Genomic DNA, 14765 nt, shown 5'->3' on the forward strand with positions numbered 1-14765 from the left:
CCGGGTAAGCCACCCACCCCCGTGGTGCTGTTAAGGGCAGATTTCCCAGGTGCAGGAGGGGAGCAAGCACTGCCGTACCCCGCGGGCAGGGTGGGTGCGCATCCGGGTCTGTGCTGGGCAGACGCGGGGTCCGGAGCTCACGCTGGGCCATAGACCCCGTTGTGCTGATGCACGGCAGTGAACGGGGTCTGCCCGAGACGGGCAGCACGTCTGCCGAGGCAGAGGGATGGGAAGGAAGTGCTGAAAAGCAGGAATCCAGCAGCTTTGCTGATACGGGGGTAGTGCCACCAGGGATGCCGCGGGCCCCGCAACACCTTGGGCTATGGGTCGGTGTGGGGAGGGAGCAAAGGGGCTCCTGGCAGAGCCCAGTTCATTCCTGTTGGCGAAACGGGAGAGGGATTTTGTTGCCTTTGGAGGAGCGGAGGGCTGCCTCAGGAGGACGCTGGGCCTTGGCGAAAGGCGGCGGGGGGATGTGTTTATTGCCACAGGGATGGTGGCAACAGATGCAGGTTCAGTCCCCGCTTCTGCGGTTCGCTCCCCTCGACGGGGCAGATCCTCATTCCCACCTTCCTCACTGAGGCAGCAGCCTGCAAAAACTCAGCGGGGGTTACCTGGCGCTTCGGGGTCGTTTGCTGGAGGGCGTAGACGGGCTCTTTGGGGTCTGCTCATCCGCAGACCCGCCCCGCTGTACCCCAGACCCAGCGCAGCGCCTGACCCCTGCTACAAGGCGACACACCGGGAATTCCAACCTGCCTCCTAACTCCTCTCCTTCTCTTTCTCTTCCAGGGCTCAGCTCCCATCCTGGTAGTCATGGTGATCTTACTAAACATTGGAGTCGCCATTTTGTTTATTAACTTTTTCATCTAATTCAAGACTGTCTTGTTTGCAAAAATAACAGTTACATGTATGAATGGGGGGAAAAAAAAAACCAAACAACAACAACAAAGGGAAAAATCATAACTCGAACTGTCCTACGACAATTTCCAAGTCTTTTCACAGAAGAACAACAAACGATCGAGTCTCACTCACAGTTTGCCTTTTTTCCTGGGTAATGTTTTTTGGATTTTAGCCAAAATTCTTTGCTTGTATAACACTATGCTGTGTGGCATGGCAACAATGCTATCAACACTCTGCCCCCCCAACACTGGAAAGGATGAGAAGGAATCCCAACAAAATAAAACCTCATTTCCCTTCCCCTCACCTCCCTCAAAAGATATATTCGTAACAACAGTAACGAACCCCAAAACGGACACGAGATGAGGGCACCAGGGGGAGATTTTGTTTGAAGTATGTACGGGTCCTGGGATGCTCCAGGCTGAGTTTCCCAGGGAAATCCACAACAGCTTTAATGTAAAAATGAGGCTTTTCTTCCTTCTCCCTTGGCAAGTGGAGAAGCGGCGCTGTAAGGAGGAGGAGAGCAGGAGCACAGGGAAGGCAGGAACCCAGAGGGAAAAGGTGGGAGAAGGGCAACAGGTCCCGTTTTGCCATTTGTTTTTTAAAACAAAGCAGCAATTGGCATTTTGCTAAATTTCTTGGGGCAGGGGGGGAAATAGGGAACACAAGGTGTGAGCAGCAGCCCCACCACCACTCCTGCCTTCACTCCTCCTCCCCAGGCTGCTCCCCCACTGCCATGGCAAGGCTGGAAAAACCACCCAGTGCTACACGGCCAAGTGCTCCTGGGTAAAAATGTGTACCTGGATCTCCCCCCGCCCAAAAAAAAAAAAACAACTTGCAGGCACCTTCAGCAACACGAATTGAGTAGCTGCTGGTCCACGCGAGGAGCAGCGGTACTTGAGCATCCCATCCCAAACTCACGTGTGCAGGGGGAGCAGACTGGTGGGGAGGGACTTGGGAGCGAGGGCTCAATTCTGATCCATGTAGGGCAACGATAAAGCAAAAAATAAAGCAAAATAAGGTTAAAACTGTTTTTCAAAGGCATCCCGGGAGGAGCACTGGAGCATGTCCCAGAGAGGAGGGAGAGGGTGGTGGGTTTGTCTCTTACATCTTGCTGTGGACTGTTTCAGACATCATGCTTGGGCTCTGAGCATGTAGTATTTTGCACTTTGTAATGCAGGATGTATATTCCAGCTTCCAACATGTCCCTGTAAAAAAAAAAACAAAAAAAGAAAAAAAAGAAAAAAAAGAAAAACAAAAAAAGAAACATCATTGGCAATGGCAGCCTCTGAGGATGTATTCTTTTCTTTTTTTTTTTCTATGTCACTTAATTTGTTCGTTTATACCATCTTTGTAATATGCCTGCCTTGATTTTCTCCCCTCCCCTGTCCCCACTGATAATATGCATACTCATTAAAGATGCCGTATCCCTGTTCTGAGCTGTTATGGTCCCAAACCCGAGAGCGTGGTCTTAGCTCAATTGCTTGGAAGTGGCTGACGTCCCCTCGCTTTTCAAAAACGACCCTTCCCTTTCGCCCTCCCCTCCCCATGCCGTCCTTCCCTGCCACGGAGGTTGGTTTTGCCGGTGATCCACCGCCACCAGGTACGGTTCCAACGGCTCGTTGGGGATTTGGTACATCCAGGGACCAAATTCCACCCTCAGTTTTACCCACTGCAGCTCTGTTCAACGGGAGAAGGGGTGCGAGCATGGCAGCAGCCCAAGGGTGGGATGAAACCCATACACAGATCAATTTTGGGGTGGGGGAAAGGAGGGGGGGAAAAAAGAAACCTCCTCGACATTTCACATTCAGAGTTGTGGGGTACAGCCCTGACTTGTGGACTCAGCTTTGCTTTGCTTCTGTTTTAGCTGTCTCTCTGCTAAATTTTCAGCAGATTTCTTATTACACTGCACTGGATTGCTATATTTTTAACCAGAAATAAACTAAGGATTAGAGCATGTGCCAGTTAAATTCAGTTCTTTTCCTTACATGGTCTTATTCCCTCCTGCCGCAGTTCTTCCTTCCTCTTCTTCCTTTCCCTTCCCAAGCAGAGGGCTCTGGGTGCACAAGGTAAATAACTGAAGGCAGCGAGATCCCTGTAACCTTCTGATTTCATTTTCCACAGGAACTGTCCATTGTCTTCAAACCTCTTCCCTTTTCTGGTTGTTCCTTTTGGGCCTTCAGTCATTTTTTTTTTTTTTGTAATCTTTTTTTTTTTTTGTACTCTTCAGTGGTTGCTGCCTGCTTGAAAGGAAGCAAACACCGACACACTGTGATTGCAGCCCTAGGAACTCAGCTGCGCGTTCTGTAACCCTGGTTGTGACTCTCTCTAAAAGACTCCCGAGGACTTTGGTTTTGTACATTCGAGTGTGCGACACAGAGGTCCCTCCAGAAGCGGTTTCAACGCTTAGATGCAAACCCAGTATGAGATCTAGACACAACACCAGCACAAAAATGCCTCTCGTTATCAAACGGAAGTACTAGGGATTTCACGACCAGCTTTTTCACACTGCTGACCGACTAGTTATTCCTCCTCTTGCCCACGTCAACACAAACGCAACTCGGGGTTCTTCATCTCTGTTCCATGGGATAAAACCCCCATCGAGCTGAGGTTTGTTCAGCACGGAAGAGCCGAAGATTAATATTAATTGGCTCCCAAACCACGTGTTTAAAAATAACGATTCCTTTATTAATCATGGGGAGCTGAGCCATTTATCTTCGTTCTGGGCTTTTCGCATTTGCCCAAGGCCAGAAATATTCCCGAGAAGTAGCCCAGAGAGAGAGGTAATTCAGTCTAGCTCCCCGTCTGACGAGCCCTGGATTTGTGCATATCTGCCCAAGGCACATTAAAACGTCTGTCATCGTGCCATATAAATCTATGGAAATCATCCGTACCTGCTGGTTTATGTCCACACTGACAGATGCATGTGAACAGCTGAAGGTTTAGATCATTTTTTTGGGGGGCTGCAACAGTATTTTTATGTTCCTACAGTGGAACAAGCAGCACCTGACGCGCGAGGAGGGGCTGGGCCTCAAGGAACCAGCCCACCTCCCGCCATCACAGTAAATCCTTGGGGGAAAAAAGCCGTGTGTCCCCCCCAGGGGACACCCAGGTCCCCTGGCCAGCCCCCACCGGTGTGAGCGAGGGGCTGGTTTGACACCACGTCTTTGGGGAAGGCAAGAAGGAACACACGTCAGCTTCTCACCAGCCCATCTGGCGTCTGGTTCGCTTGTACCCGAGACCTAGATTCTCCGAGCGCGGTGGGACTCTCCAGGGCCTCATCTTTTGGAGCTACCGAGCTGTTGCAGCTTCTGTTTACCTTGTGCAGAGTTACGAAGCCTCAGTACTGCTGGAAAAAATAAAAAATCCAGACTGCAACAGAAGGGGAGGGGCGAGAGGAGAAATAATGTCATTTCCATGACCAAGGGTTTAACTGAAAGCCAAGGACTGATTACGTGCCCTCACAGGCTGTGGCAAGTTCAGGGAGGATGGAAAAGCAGGCACGTTTCAGAACTGTTAGAGGGTGAGGTTAGCGCTAACGCAGACCGGAGCAGAGGCCGGACTGCAGCTCCTGCCCGTGCTGCACAGCTTTGCTGCACGTGGGCAAAGCCGTCACCCAAAGGATGGGCTTTGCAGACCCTTGACATGGTGGCAAGTTTTCCTGGTGTCGGGAAACGGGTCAACTCCTCACACAGTCCCTAAATGAACCGCGTCAGTCATGCTGTTGCCTGTCACTGAGCAGCTCTGTGCTGCGCCCAAGGGTTGAACCGTTGCCGAAGACAACTCTGAGCAGAGCAAGCACTAGATACAGCCTTTGAGTAACAGATCCATCAGGGCTGTGCTTCCCTCCAGAGCATTTCAAACTTGCCAGTTCCTTTGATTGGTCTGGTTTGACTAATATTAACCCACGGGCACTTAGCTTCAGTGCTACCACCAACCTGTATTCCCAAGGTATGTGCAATCACCTCGTTCCCGTGCCAAGCCAGGGAGCTTCAACAGGCAACGAACCCCCGTGGCTACTAATCGGTGCCCAAAGGCCTAAATACGTAACGCTCCTACACGGCGAGCCGTGTCCCTTCGTCCGAGCCATCTCAGAGGTCAGGCTCCGTAACTTAAAGAAAACATCACTTTCGAGATGTTGAGAGCTGCCATAGTGCTGCCCAAAAGTTTTTGTTGGATGGATGGCTCAGAAATGCTGTAGTGGGTGCACATTTCTCATCTGGAGGTGTCAGTGGAAGATAAACCATGGAGAGACTCACATTCATGCACAAGTGTTAATTTGCTCCACTACCTGGCTGTCTGGTAGGCTCACAACCCGCATCATCTGCCTTTTATCCCCCATCTGGGTGATTATTAACTATTAACAGCACCGACAGTCCAGCAAGGCTCAGGCTCTCTTACACTCCTCAACACGGTAAGAGCACCCACACCCAACCCTTTACCTGCTCTGTAAGGGCAGCTGCTCCCACGCCAGCGGCAGCTGCGCTTTGGAATGACGTGTTGGGTCCCGCTGGAAGGGCAAGCCATGAGAACCACTCCTGCAAGCCCCAGGAGCACCACCCTTGTCTGCCTGTGATGGTAAGTCACCGCGGGTTAGTGATGAGGGATGCTGCAGCAGCTAAAGCACTTGCTATGTGCCCATTCCCGCTCCCCCAGCCCTCGGAGACCTGCTTTTGTAGGAACACGTGTGTACTCGGCCTTTCCACGTTCCTGACGGACAGGATGTGCCCAGGGCTGTTTAGTGCTGGCTGTACCCACCACAGTGCTGCTGCAGCAAGAAAGCAGAAGTTGTGCCGACATAAACCGGACAGTGAGCAAACCCAGATTCTCCCCAAGATAAATGAGGAAGGATGAGATCAGCCCATGCTGTACGGAGCGTGCCAAGCCTGACAAACGATTTGAGAGACGACAAGGAGAGTTTGGGAGGGGTTCGTCTCCAAAAGCCACCCCAGCAGGCCGGCAGTGCTGCCAGAAGACCAGCAACGTGGCGTGACTGAACCAAGCCTTCGCTGTCAGCAAGGTCTCCCAAGCAGAGGTGCCAGGATCGCGCTGTCCGTCTGCAAACGGCATTTCGCTCTGGGTCAGAGATACCCCGACTGCTCTCCGATACGCTCCGCGGCAAGGTTCCTTCGCTTCCGCGCTCCCCGGGCAACACACACACACACTGAGGCGGGGGAGAAACGACCCCATGTTACAAACTAAGCTCGAGTTGGACAAGTTAGTAGTTTGGGCTACTGTGGCCTTTTTTGTGCAACCCCTAAACTCGAACGCTCTTCGTCTGGCCACACTTTATTCTCTCCTTCCCTTCCTTGCTGGGCATGTAAACCTAACAGAAAAATCCAGTTTCACTGTGTTACAGTGTGCGTGGCCCAAAGAAAAGGGAACACTGAATACATTTTCCTCCAGGAGTTAAAAAAAAAAAAAAAATGCAAAAAGCTACTTTCAGCCTTGTCTTTTCACTGGAAAAAAACCCCAACAGCATGATTGTTTCCAGATATAAGAATATGCTGAGGTCTCTTTCTCCTACGTAAATGTTTAGACGCTCATCCCTTCACGACGAGATGGGCAAAAGCAACAGTCTGGTGGATGCCAAAGGAAGGATTGGATTTTCTCTGGGCATTCACACATTAAAAAAAGCACAAGCTATTCTTCCTACATGTCAGACAAGAGTAACCACTCTTAGGACAGACACTGCTGGAATTTCTCAGTTCCTAGCTTTCCAGGTTCTAGCCCTGGCCCTTCTCTTGGGTATCACTTGAGGAAAGCCTCTTCACCGATGTGTGTCTGCCTGCAAACACCTTCCTCTTAAGGTACTTTTGGACCCAACACAAAAAAAATGACCAGGTATGACGTACCTATCATACTTGGTATTTCTTAAGGCGATGGCAGAGCCCAGCACATTCAGACCTCCTCTGCAGGCACTTAATGTAGCAGTAATTAGCAGTATTAATCAGTCATCCCTGCTTGGGTTTCCACCCCAGAGAACTTGTACCTTTTCTTAGAGGTTTCGTTTGCTCAACCAACAAGCTTCCAAGGCTTCCACAGTTACACCAGCAAGAGATGACCCCGAGTGTCCAGACAGATGCATCCGAATTCATCCGTCTCAAGCCCAGTGGCTGCGAGTACCATCATGAGAAGGGACACTGTGTGGGTTTCAGGCCCCACACGGGCTGTTCCAGTCACAGTGCAATGGCCTCGTTTGTCAGACCCGACAACTAAGCCTCCACCAACAGCCCAGGACAGTTTGCCATGGCAGCCTCTTGTCATACAACTGAAGGATGGTCACCAGAGCCTCCCGAACCAAGCTGTGTGACCAGCCACAGCTTATGCTGCCTCACCCAAAACCCCAGCTCTGGGAGGAAGCAAACCAAGCTGAGTGCCCAGGTCAGCCCAACCTCGCAGCAGAGCAGTGACAGCCCTGGGAAGCCAACACCTTCCCCTGCAACCCAGCCCCAGTGCCTCCTCACCCTCAGCTCTGCAAGGCAGGCAGGGTGCTCCCTGCGGGAGGCCACGCCAACACAGGAGCGGGACAGTTGGCCCATCCTGACTCAGAGGTTCCTTGGAATCATCACTTCCAGTCTATGCCTTACCTTGGCACAGAGCACAACCAGGACTGTGTTCCAGAGCCCCTGAGGAAAAATGAAAGGAAAAACCTCAGCTTCTCATTGCACACTCCAGCCCAGCTGATGCATCTGGTCCCCTCTTCCAAGAGTCTCTCTACCAGAGCAGGGCGAGGGAAAAATCTTTTCCTCTGGCTGCAGCAGCACTGCACAAAGCTATCCTTCATCCTTGGCACTGCTGCAACCCAACTTCAGCACGGGGAAAAATTCTTTCAGGGTGTGTATCTGCGTTTGAGAAGGCAAAAAATTATAAGTACATCTGGAAAAATGTGGGTTTCCCCCTGTCTGGTTGTGCCTTTGGAACGGAGTCCTGTGCACGGATGCTGTGATTTAAACCCCCTAAATAAATAAATAAAATTAACCCAAAATCTGCAAATGCAACTCCATGGCAGATTCCCCAAAACTCTGCCCAGAAAGCCACGGACATCATACACACGCAAAGGATCAAATGTCCGCGAGATCAAGGTATTGCAAACCAACCCAAGTGACGGGACAACCAGTGCCGTTAGCCAAGCAAACACAACAGGTTCTCGCCTGGCTTCTCCGTACACCGTTTGTTTTCCCCTTTCCCTGCTACGTTGCATGGAAGGTACCTACCTATCAGACCTGGTTTTGTCTTGACAATTAAATCACATTGACAGCCTGCTCTATTTAATCTTCATTACGTCCTAAACAGCCCTGCAGAACCTAGCACTGCTCTCCTGAGAGCTGGTTCCCTGGTGATGCCCCTGCCAAAACAATACCCGTGGCACCCTGGATTTCTGTGCACAAGGACAGCCAGTGCCTTCTGGTGCCAGCTCAAGTCATCCCTTCTTTGCTGCAACAGGCACGCTGGTATCCCATCTGTTGTCCCTACAGACCACAGCACTGCACTGATGGAAAGGAAGTGATGCCTTGAGGAGAGGGAGTGAGTCAGGAAGCAGGGGTAAAGGAAAAAAATCCCTGGAGTGTCATCCCGCTCCCTCCTGCCCTCAACACACCATCACGTCTCAAGGTAGGACATTTCACTGGTCAGAAGGAGTTCAGCTGCTTTTTCGGCCAACGTGAGAAACTGAACTGGGAGATGCCACAAGTAAAGGCAAAACCTGCTCCAGCTAACATGGAAGAGACTTCTACTGTTACATCAGGGGTTACGGTGGCTCTCACAGATACGTTATGGGAGGATTCCCAGGTTTCTCCAGGCAGTGCAGCCACATCACAGGACTGGTGGTGCATCTTACAGGCATTACCTGCACATTTCACAGTGGGAACAGCAATTCCTCTTCCACAGCAGGAGAAGAAGTAGGGAAGCTAGGACGGGACTAATTGAGAAAGCCAAGATGATGTAACCAAGTAAGTTTATTGTAGAAACCCTTGGAGACACGTTCTGGCCCCGGTCGGGGTAGGGAATTTGGGACCAGAGAACCATTGTGATACACAGTTTGCCTTGACAGACTCCAAACAACTTCTGAACAAGAAGATGACAGTATCGCCTACACCAGCCGTGGCAGAACAAGTGCTCGGACAGCAATCCCATTCCCTCAAGACCCTCCCATAACCTGCAGGGAAATAACAGCCTATCCAGAGCATTAACCAAGTAGACATATTGAGACTGGTCAGCCCAGAGGCACTCAGAGTAGACAAAAGCTGGAGAGCCCAGACGCCTTCTGGACATGCTGACTGCCTGGCACGTCAGGCTGAGTACAGCGAGGCTAACCACTGCTCCCAGCATGTTTCCTCACTCATGGAACAGCCTCAACACCACCTAAACTGAATCTTCATAGAAAGTCTTTGCCATGGCATGAGCCACTTTTACCACCTTCTTCTCCTTGGCATCTGGGCCCATGTTGCTGCGGGCTAGTTTAATCCAGTACTGCTCCGTCCTGGACAGATAGTCTGCGTGCTTCTCGTCAGGCTGAACAGATGGGTGTTGCTCCTCTCCTAGCACACAACAGGAGCAAGACAGAAAGAGAGGTCAACAAACAGCTAATGAAAGCAATCTGCTCTTCCATGTGTCAACCTGTTCAGGGCTACTCTTCAGCTAATGCCTTTAAATGTAACAGCCTAAAAACCCACCAGTGGCCAGTTAAATTTCTCCTCTACCCTGAGAGCAGTGTATTACCAAAATGTTGCTTTTGCTGGAAAACTCACCTGGATGCCAGTGAGGCCTTCCAGGCTGGCAGCAGAACCAACAGGTATTGCATTAAACCCCACCTTATATGAGTATGAAGACAACATTAATCTTAATCATTACCTCCTTCATCTTCACTCTCCTCTTCCGAGCTCTCCTCTTCCTCTTCCCCTCCCTCTGCACCTTCTGTATCATCCTCCTCTTCATCCGACTCTGACTCCTCCAGCCATTCTTGTGCTTCTTTGATGAGAAAGAAAACAGAATAAATAAATAACAAGTCATTTCCCACTCCTACACCCAGAAGCATCATAGAGGATGCCAGGGCAAGGTCAGACAGACGTGATCCTTAAAAGCCCTGCTGTATTCACTGTCCTCGCAGATCCATTCACTGTACAGGGCCTGGCTCTGATGGGGAGCAGTGGGAAGAGATGGAATAAGAGTTTGGAGGAAGTGAGCAGCACAGAACAGCTCTGGAAGAAAAGGCGGTTAGCACCAATGCTGAGAAGAGTCACCTCTCCTCCCTAGCACTTCACAGCTCCAGGATCACGAGCAAGGCTCATTCCATTCTGCCCCTTGCCTGTTACACACAGGCAAACCGGGAGCTTCCAGGGCAGAGAAACACTCTTTGAATGTCTCTCTACAGAGAGCTGGGCTGAATCCCTCAGCCACTACTGTAAGAGCCATGTTGCTTTAAGATTCACACACAGTTTCTTTCAATAATGAGTAGAAAATCCATGGGATCCATCTCCACGGAGGTCTCTCAGGTAATGCTTTCTGCAACACCACTGAACACACTCATGGAATGACCATGTAGCCAGGAATTCAGGGAAGTGACTTCCATGTTTGCTGTATCCCCCGAGTTAGCCTTCTCAGCTTGGGAACAGCCCAGGAGAGTAGTCAGAGTATGCAGCAAACATCCTACACACTTAAGGTACAAAGAGAGAACCCAGGCTAACGCCCACGTGCTGTGCAGTACCCAAGACCCTCACTGCCCTGAGAAGGGGAGGGCAGGCAAGAGCATATACCCATCCTCTGCCAAGGGAACAAGCACAGCGCAGGACTGACCAGGCCAGAACTTGCCCCCAGTGAACAAAGATGCTCCCTTTACATGCCTTGGTTTTCAGAGTAGACAGCCCAGAGCTCACTCTACAGGGACTGCAAAGCTCTGCACCAGACAGGTTTCTGCAGTGACTGTGACCATAAGACACTGCATATCACATACTCCCAAGTTTTTACCTGTCTAGGAAAAAAAAAACACTACTCAAAGGAGCGTGTCCTCACTCCTTGAGGAAGCTCCATAGTTGGTTTAAGGCTTTGTTTTCCCCTAAAATACGTCACTGCTGGAAACCGTATCCTGGGGTTTGCTACACTACAGGCAGAGGGAGATCCCACCATCAGCACTTACTTGGATCCATCTCTACTAGCACTTTCCATTCTTCCATCTTATGCAGATCGATGCTGTAGAGGTCACTGAGGGTGAACTGGCGATCACCCACCTCAAACATTCCTCCATACATGTAGAGAACCCCATGCTTCACTGCCAACATGGCATTCGAACGTGGGCATGGCTCCACTTGCTGGCCCAAGGCTTCATCTTCCTCCTCCTCCTCCGATTCAGACCTCTCCTTCTCTTCTGCAAGCCCAGAGATCACCTGCTTGATTGTCATGACAGTCCCATCTTCTGCCACCACCTCTCTGACTATCTCCACTGGGCCTTGTGGAGGTTGCTTCTCCACCTCCTCACCCCCAGCACCCACTGCCTCAGCTTGTCTGCCACGTCTTCGCTTCCTCTTCTCTGATTTTGGTCCCTGTTAACAGAAGAAGGAACATGAGGAGACTGTGTGTGAACTGTGTGCACCTAATAGCACGTACGGCAGTTAATACAAGTACTGTGGATGCTGCTAGGAGGGAAGGGGCAGAATTCAATTATTTTTCCCTAGAATTATAACTCTCAAGTGATAGGTGCAACCTCCTGCCCAGTGTGAGCTACCAGCCATAAACCAAGGAGCAATGAAACTCCTGGGTTCTCCATGTGTGGAGCTGCTTCCTCTGTTAATGGCAGCATGTGCTGAAGAGAAAACAGCTCTCCTGCTGCCTATCCTGCAGGCACACGCAAACACACAGAGTCCACTACTCCGTGACAGGAGCCAGAGAAAATAACCCATCTTTTTGTGAAATCAAAACAATTGCTGGGTGCTAAATTACAGTGCGTTACCAGGAAGCACTCCGGGTCTTGGAAGTACTGTATGGAAGGGCTGGAAAAGAGTCAGCTAGGCAAGCAGAAGCAAACATCTGAGTGCACGTTTGCTCTTATTACGTGATTGACTTCTCCTTTTGGAGATCAAAACCATGAACACTGAGGGGGGAAAGAAGGAAGCTCAACCAGGTCATTTACACCTCACTCCCCTCATTAGAGTAGTTCAAATAAAATCAACAATTTGAGCTGAGGGCAACATTTCTGAAGTTCTTGTGAGCTGAGGGTTAATATTTCATCTCCGAGTAGCTCATCAACACTGGGGAAGAGAGGGCAGGTTTTTGATCCCAATGCAACACAAGACCTTTTCACAGCAGCTTTTACTGAAGTATCTCACGTCAGACCGACACACGTGACCTGGAGCTGGGCTCCAGCAGAACACCGTAGCTATGTTTTCACACTGCCTTGTTTCATTTTGCATTACACAAGGGGGTACATGCAGCCTGAGTCACAGAGGAGGGGGACTGCCTCCTTAACCACCCTCCTTCGGGCCCAACCATCAGGGTTCATAGGCTTCATCTCTCCCCAGAAGGGTGACGGTCACACTGTGGAAGCAGGGCACGGAGAGCAGAAGGAGCCATGTAGCAGAGGAGTAGCATAAAGTTAGAGAATTCACTTGGTCTGGCAGCAAAAACCTGCTAGAGTCACATAGCCCCAGTTTCATTTCTACAGCCTCTCCTCCTCTTCCCAATCAGTGGGTCATAGACCAAAGTAGCATCCACACCCAGTGGCTCAGCCTCTGAATTATTATAAATAGAGGCTTGCTCCACACTCCAAGAAGCTGTATGAGGTATAAAAGGCCCAAAGGACATGTGTCAGATGGTCAAGAAGAATGAACTGAATATATCTGTGTTATTTGGAAAACAAAACCTTTAGCTGTCCAGGAAACCAACGGTTTTTCCCCGTATCATAGAAATAAATATCGTTGAAGAAGTCCCCTTCGATGCTCTCTTCCTCTTCTTCATCATGCACACCTCCAAACAGAAGGCACCGGTTGTTAGGACCCATTACCACGGAGAAGCCAGACCTGGGAGTGGGTTTCACTCCGGATGGGTTGAGCCGACTCCAGGCCCACTTGTCTGGGAATGGATAAAAGCAAATATGAGCACCAGTAAAGGAGAATCCTGATCATTTTCCTATCTTCCAATAAAAGCAAACACACAGAAAGCTATCTTCAGGGTGTGCTTTCTGGGGCACGAGCTTCTTGAAAGGTGTAAACACCTTTACAGGAGGGTGGAGTTCAAATCAAGATTGATTATAGCCTGCAAGTACTCTGGAAAGCACCTCAGTTATCCCATGGAGCCCACCCTGCATCAATTCCCTCCTAAGGTCCCTTCTGCTACAATAAAACCCCAAGAGTAGGTACAGTTGATTGTAAGGAGACCCAACCACACTTTAAAAAGGGGCTCAGCAGCAGGAGGCGGCTTGTGCTCCAATCTCTTCTACTCTGGATTTAGAGCAAATCCCTGAAATGCAGGCTGGGAGAAGCACATGCACTGCCTAGGCACTGTGTTTCCCAAGGAACCACAATTTCAACAAGATAAACTATAAATAGGACATCATGCAAGCAGGGTCTGGAATCTAGACAATGTGTGTCACCAACCTCCTCCCCAAATCCCACTTTAAGATTGTCAGGTTTAAAGAAATCAGCCACAATTCTAATGTTTTAGAAATTCAGCTCCAAGAAAATTGTCCCATTCCCTGAGCCAAGGACAAAATACGCTCTCTCCTATGGAAAGTGATAGAATTCCTGTTTCTTGGGTCATTAACAGATAAAACAGCCAACCAATCAACAAACCAGTCCTGATAATATCCCTGCACTAGGTAATTTCATGAGATCACACCCCAATCTTCCCTCAAGAGTCTGTAAGTGAGTCACCACTACCACAGTTTGCCAAAACAGGAATTTCCAGTGTGGAGAATTCTGAAATCCCAAATATTTTCTGTTGTGAAACAGAAAAGCAGCGATAAATATCCCAGAGAACAGAAATTTCAAAATGTTGTTTTAATTCCCTCCCACACATAAACCAAAAAATTCCCTACAGAATCTTTTTGAGCAGTTTTTCCTGAAGCTGCCTGTACAGGGCAGAGCTTCTCACGTAGTTATGCAAGAAACCTGGAGATCCTCCACTCCATCTCAGACTATTCCAGGACCGACTGGAAGGTGTCAACATAGATGATGCCAGGAGCTAAACAAAAAGTAGACCCCAACCTTCCTCCAGAGCTTTGCCAGTTGCTCACAGAAGTTTCCCAACAAGCCCCAACGTGCCAGTGTTTCCCTGCGTCGGAGCTACCATTTACATGAGCTCTGAAATCAAGTCACCTGAAGCTAAGAATCTGTACAGCCTTCGGCTAACCAGCAAGCCTTGCTCCGCTCAGCAGACACAGCCTCGTCTTTTCAGGCTGTAAAACGCAGCACGAAAAGGAGTGGAACCGCACACAGTCCGCTGCGGCAACAAACACCCATTGCCCTTCGCAGAGCACAGCAGTGAGGAATTCTGCCTGTGTGCGTGATGGCCCGCCTTTCTTCTCCAGCACAAACAAAAAAGGAGGGCAGAATTCCTCCAACATCCCCCTGAAACTGCCATTTCCTTCACCCTAGCCCCTTTCTTTTTAAGCTAGAGTCACAGTATACAGATGCACTTAGCTATGCCTGGGAAGAAGTATTTAAATCAACCCATCTGCCATTTTTAGCCCCAAATCAAACACTGGGGCATAGTGCTTTTCAAGGGAAATTTTGTTCCAGGCTTGGGGTTTTTTTGTCTGTTATTCCAAGGGAGAGAGAAGATTTGTATTCGCAGTCCTGCAGCATCACTTCCAGCAAAGCCCTCCTAGCTGCAGCAGTAGCTTACCTTCCTCCTTGCCTGCACCTTCAGCCTTCAGCAGG

General features: G+C 49.8%; 2 protein-coding genes across 2 annotated transcripts in view; one reads left to right on the forward strand and one right to left on the reverse strand.

Annotated features, from left to right (window-relative positions):
- JPH3 (junctophilin 3) overlaps positions 1–944 on the forward strand; it is a 53216-nt gene extending 52272 nt beyond the window's left edge. The window contains exon 5 of the mRNA XM_010151526.1: positions 787–944. Coding sequence (XP_010149828.1) covers positions 787–867 — 81 coding nt within the window. The 3' untranslated portion in view covers positions 868–944. The remainder of the gene's footprint in view (positions 1–786) is intronic.
- Positions 945–9016: 8072 nt separating this feature from the next.
- The window catches only part of KLHDC4 (kelch domain containing 4), a gene marked incomplete at its 5' end in the record, with an annotated part of 25739 nt that continues 19990 nt past the window's right edge, over positions 9017–14765 (reverse strand). The window contains 5 exon segments of the mRNA XM_010151638.1: positions 9017–9434; positions 9748–9864; positions 11030–11432; positions 12749–12957; positions 14731–14765. The exon segment at positions 14731–14765 is cut by the window's right edge and continues 12 nt beyond it. Coding sequence (XP_010149940.1) covers positions 9259–9434; positions 9748–9864; positions 11030–11432; positions 12749–12957; positions 14731–14765 — 940 coding nt within the window.

The sequence above is a fragment of the Eurypyga helias genome, unplaced genomic scaffold (genome assembly GCF_000690775.1).
Source record: "Eurypyga helias isolate BGI_N326 unplaced genomic scaffold, ASM69077v1 scaffold8650, whole genome shotgun sequence".
NCBI lineage: Eukaryota > Metazoa > Chordata > Aves > Eurypygiformes > Eurypygidae > Eurypyga > Eurypyga helias.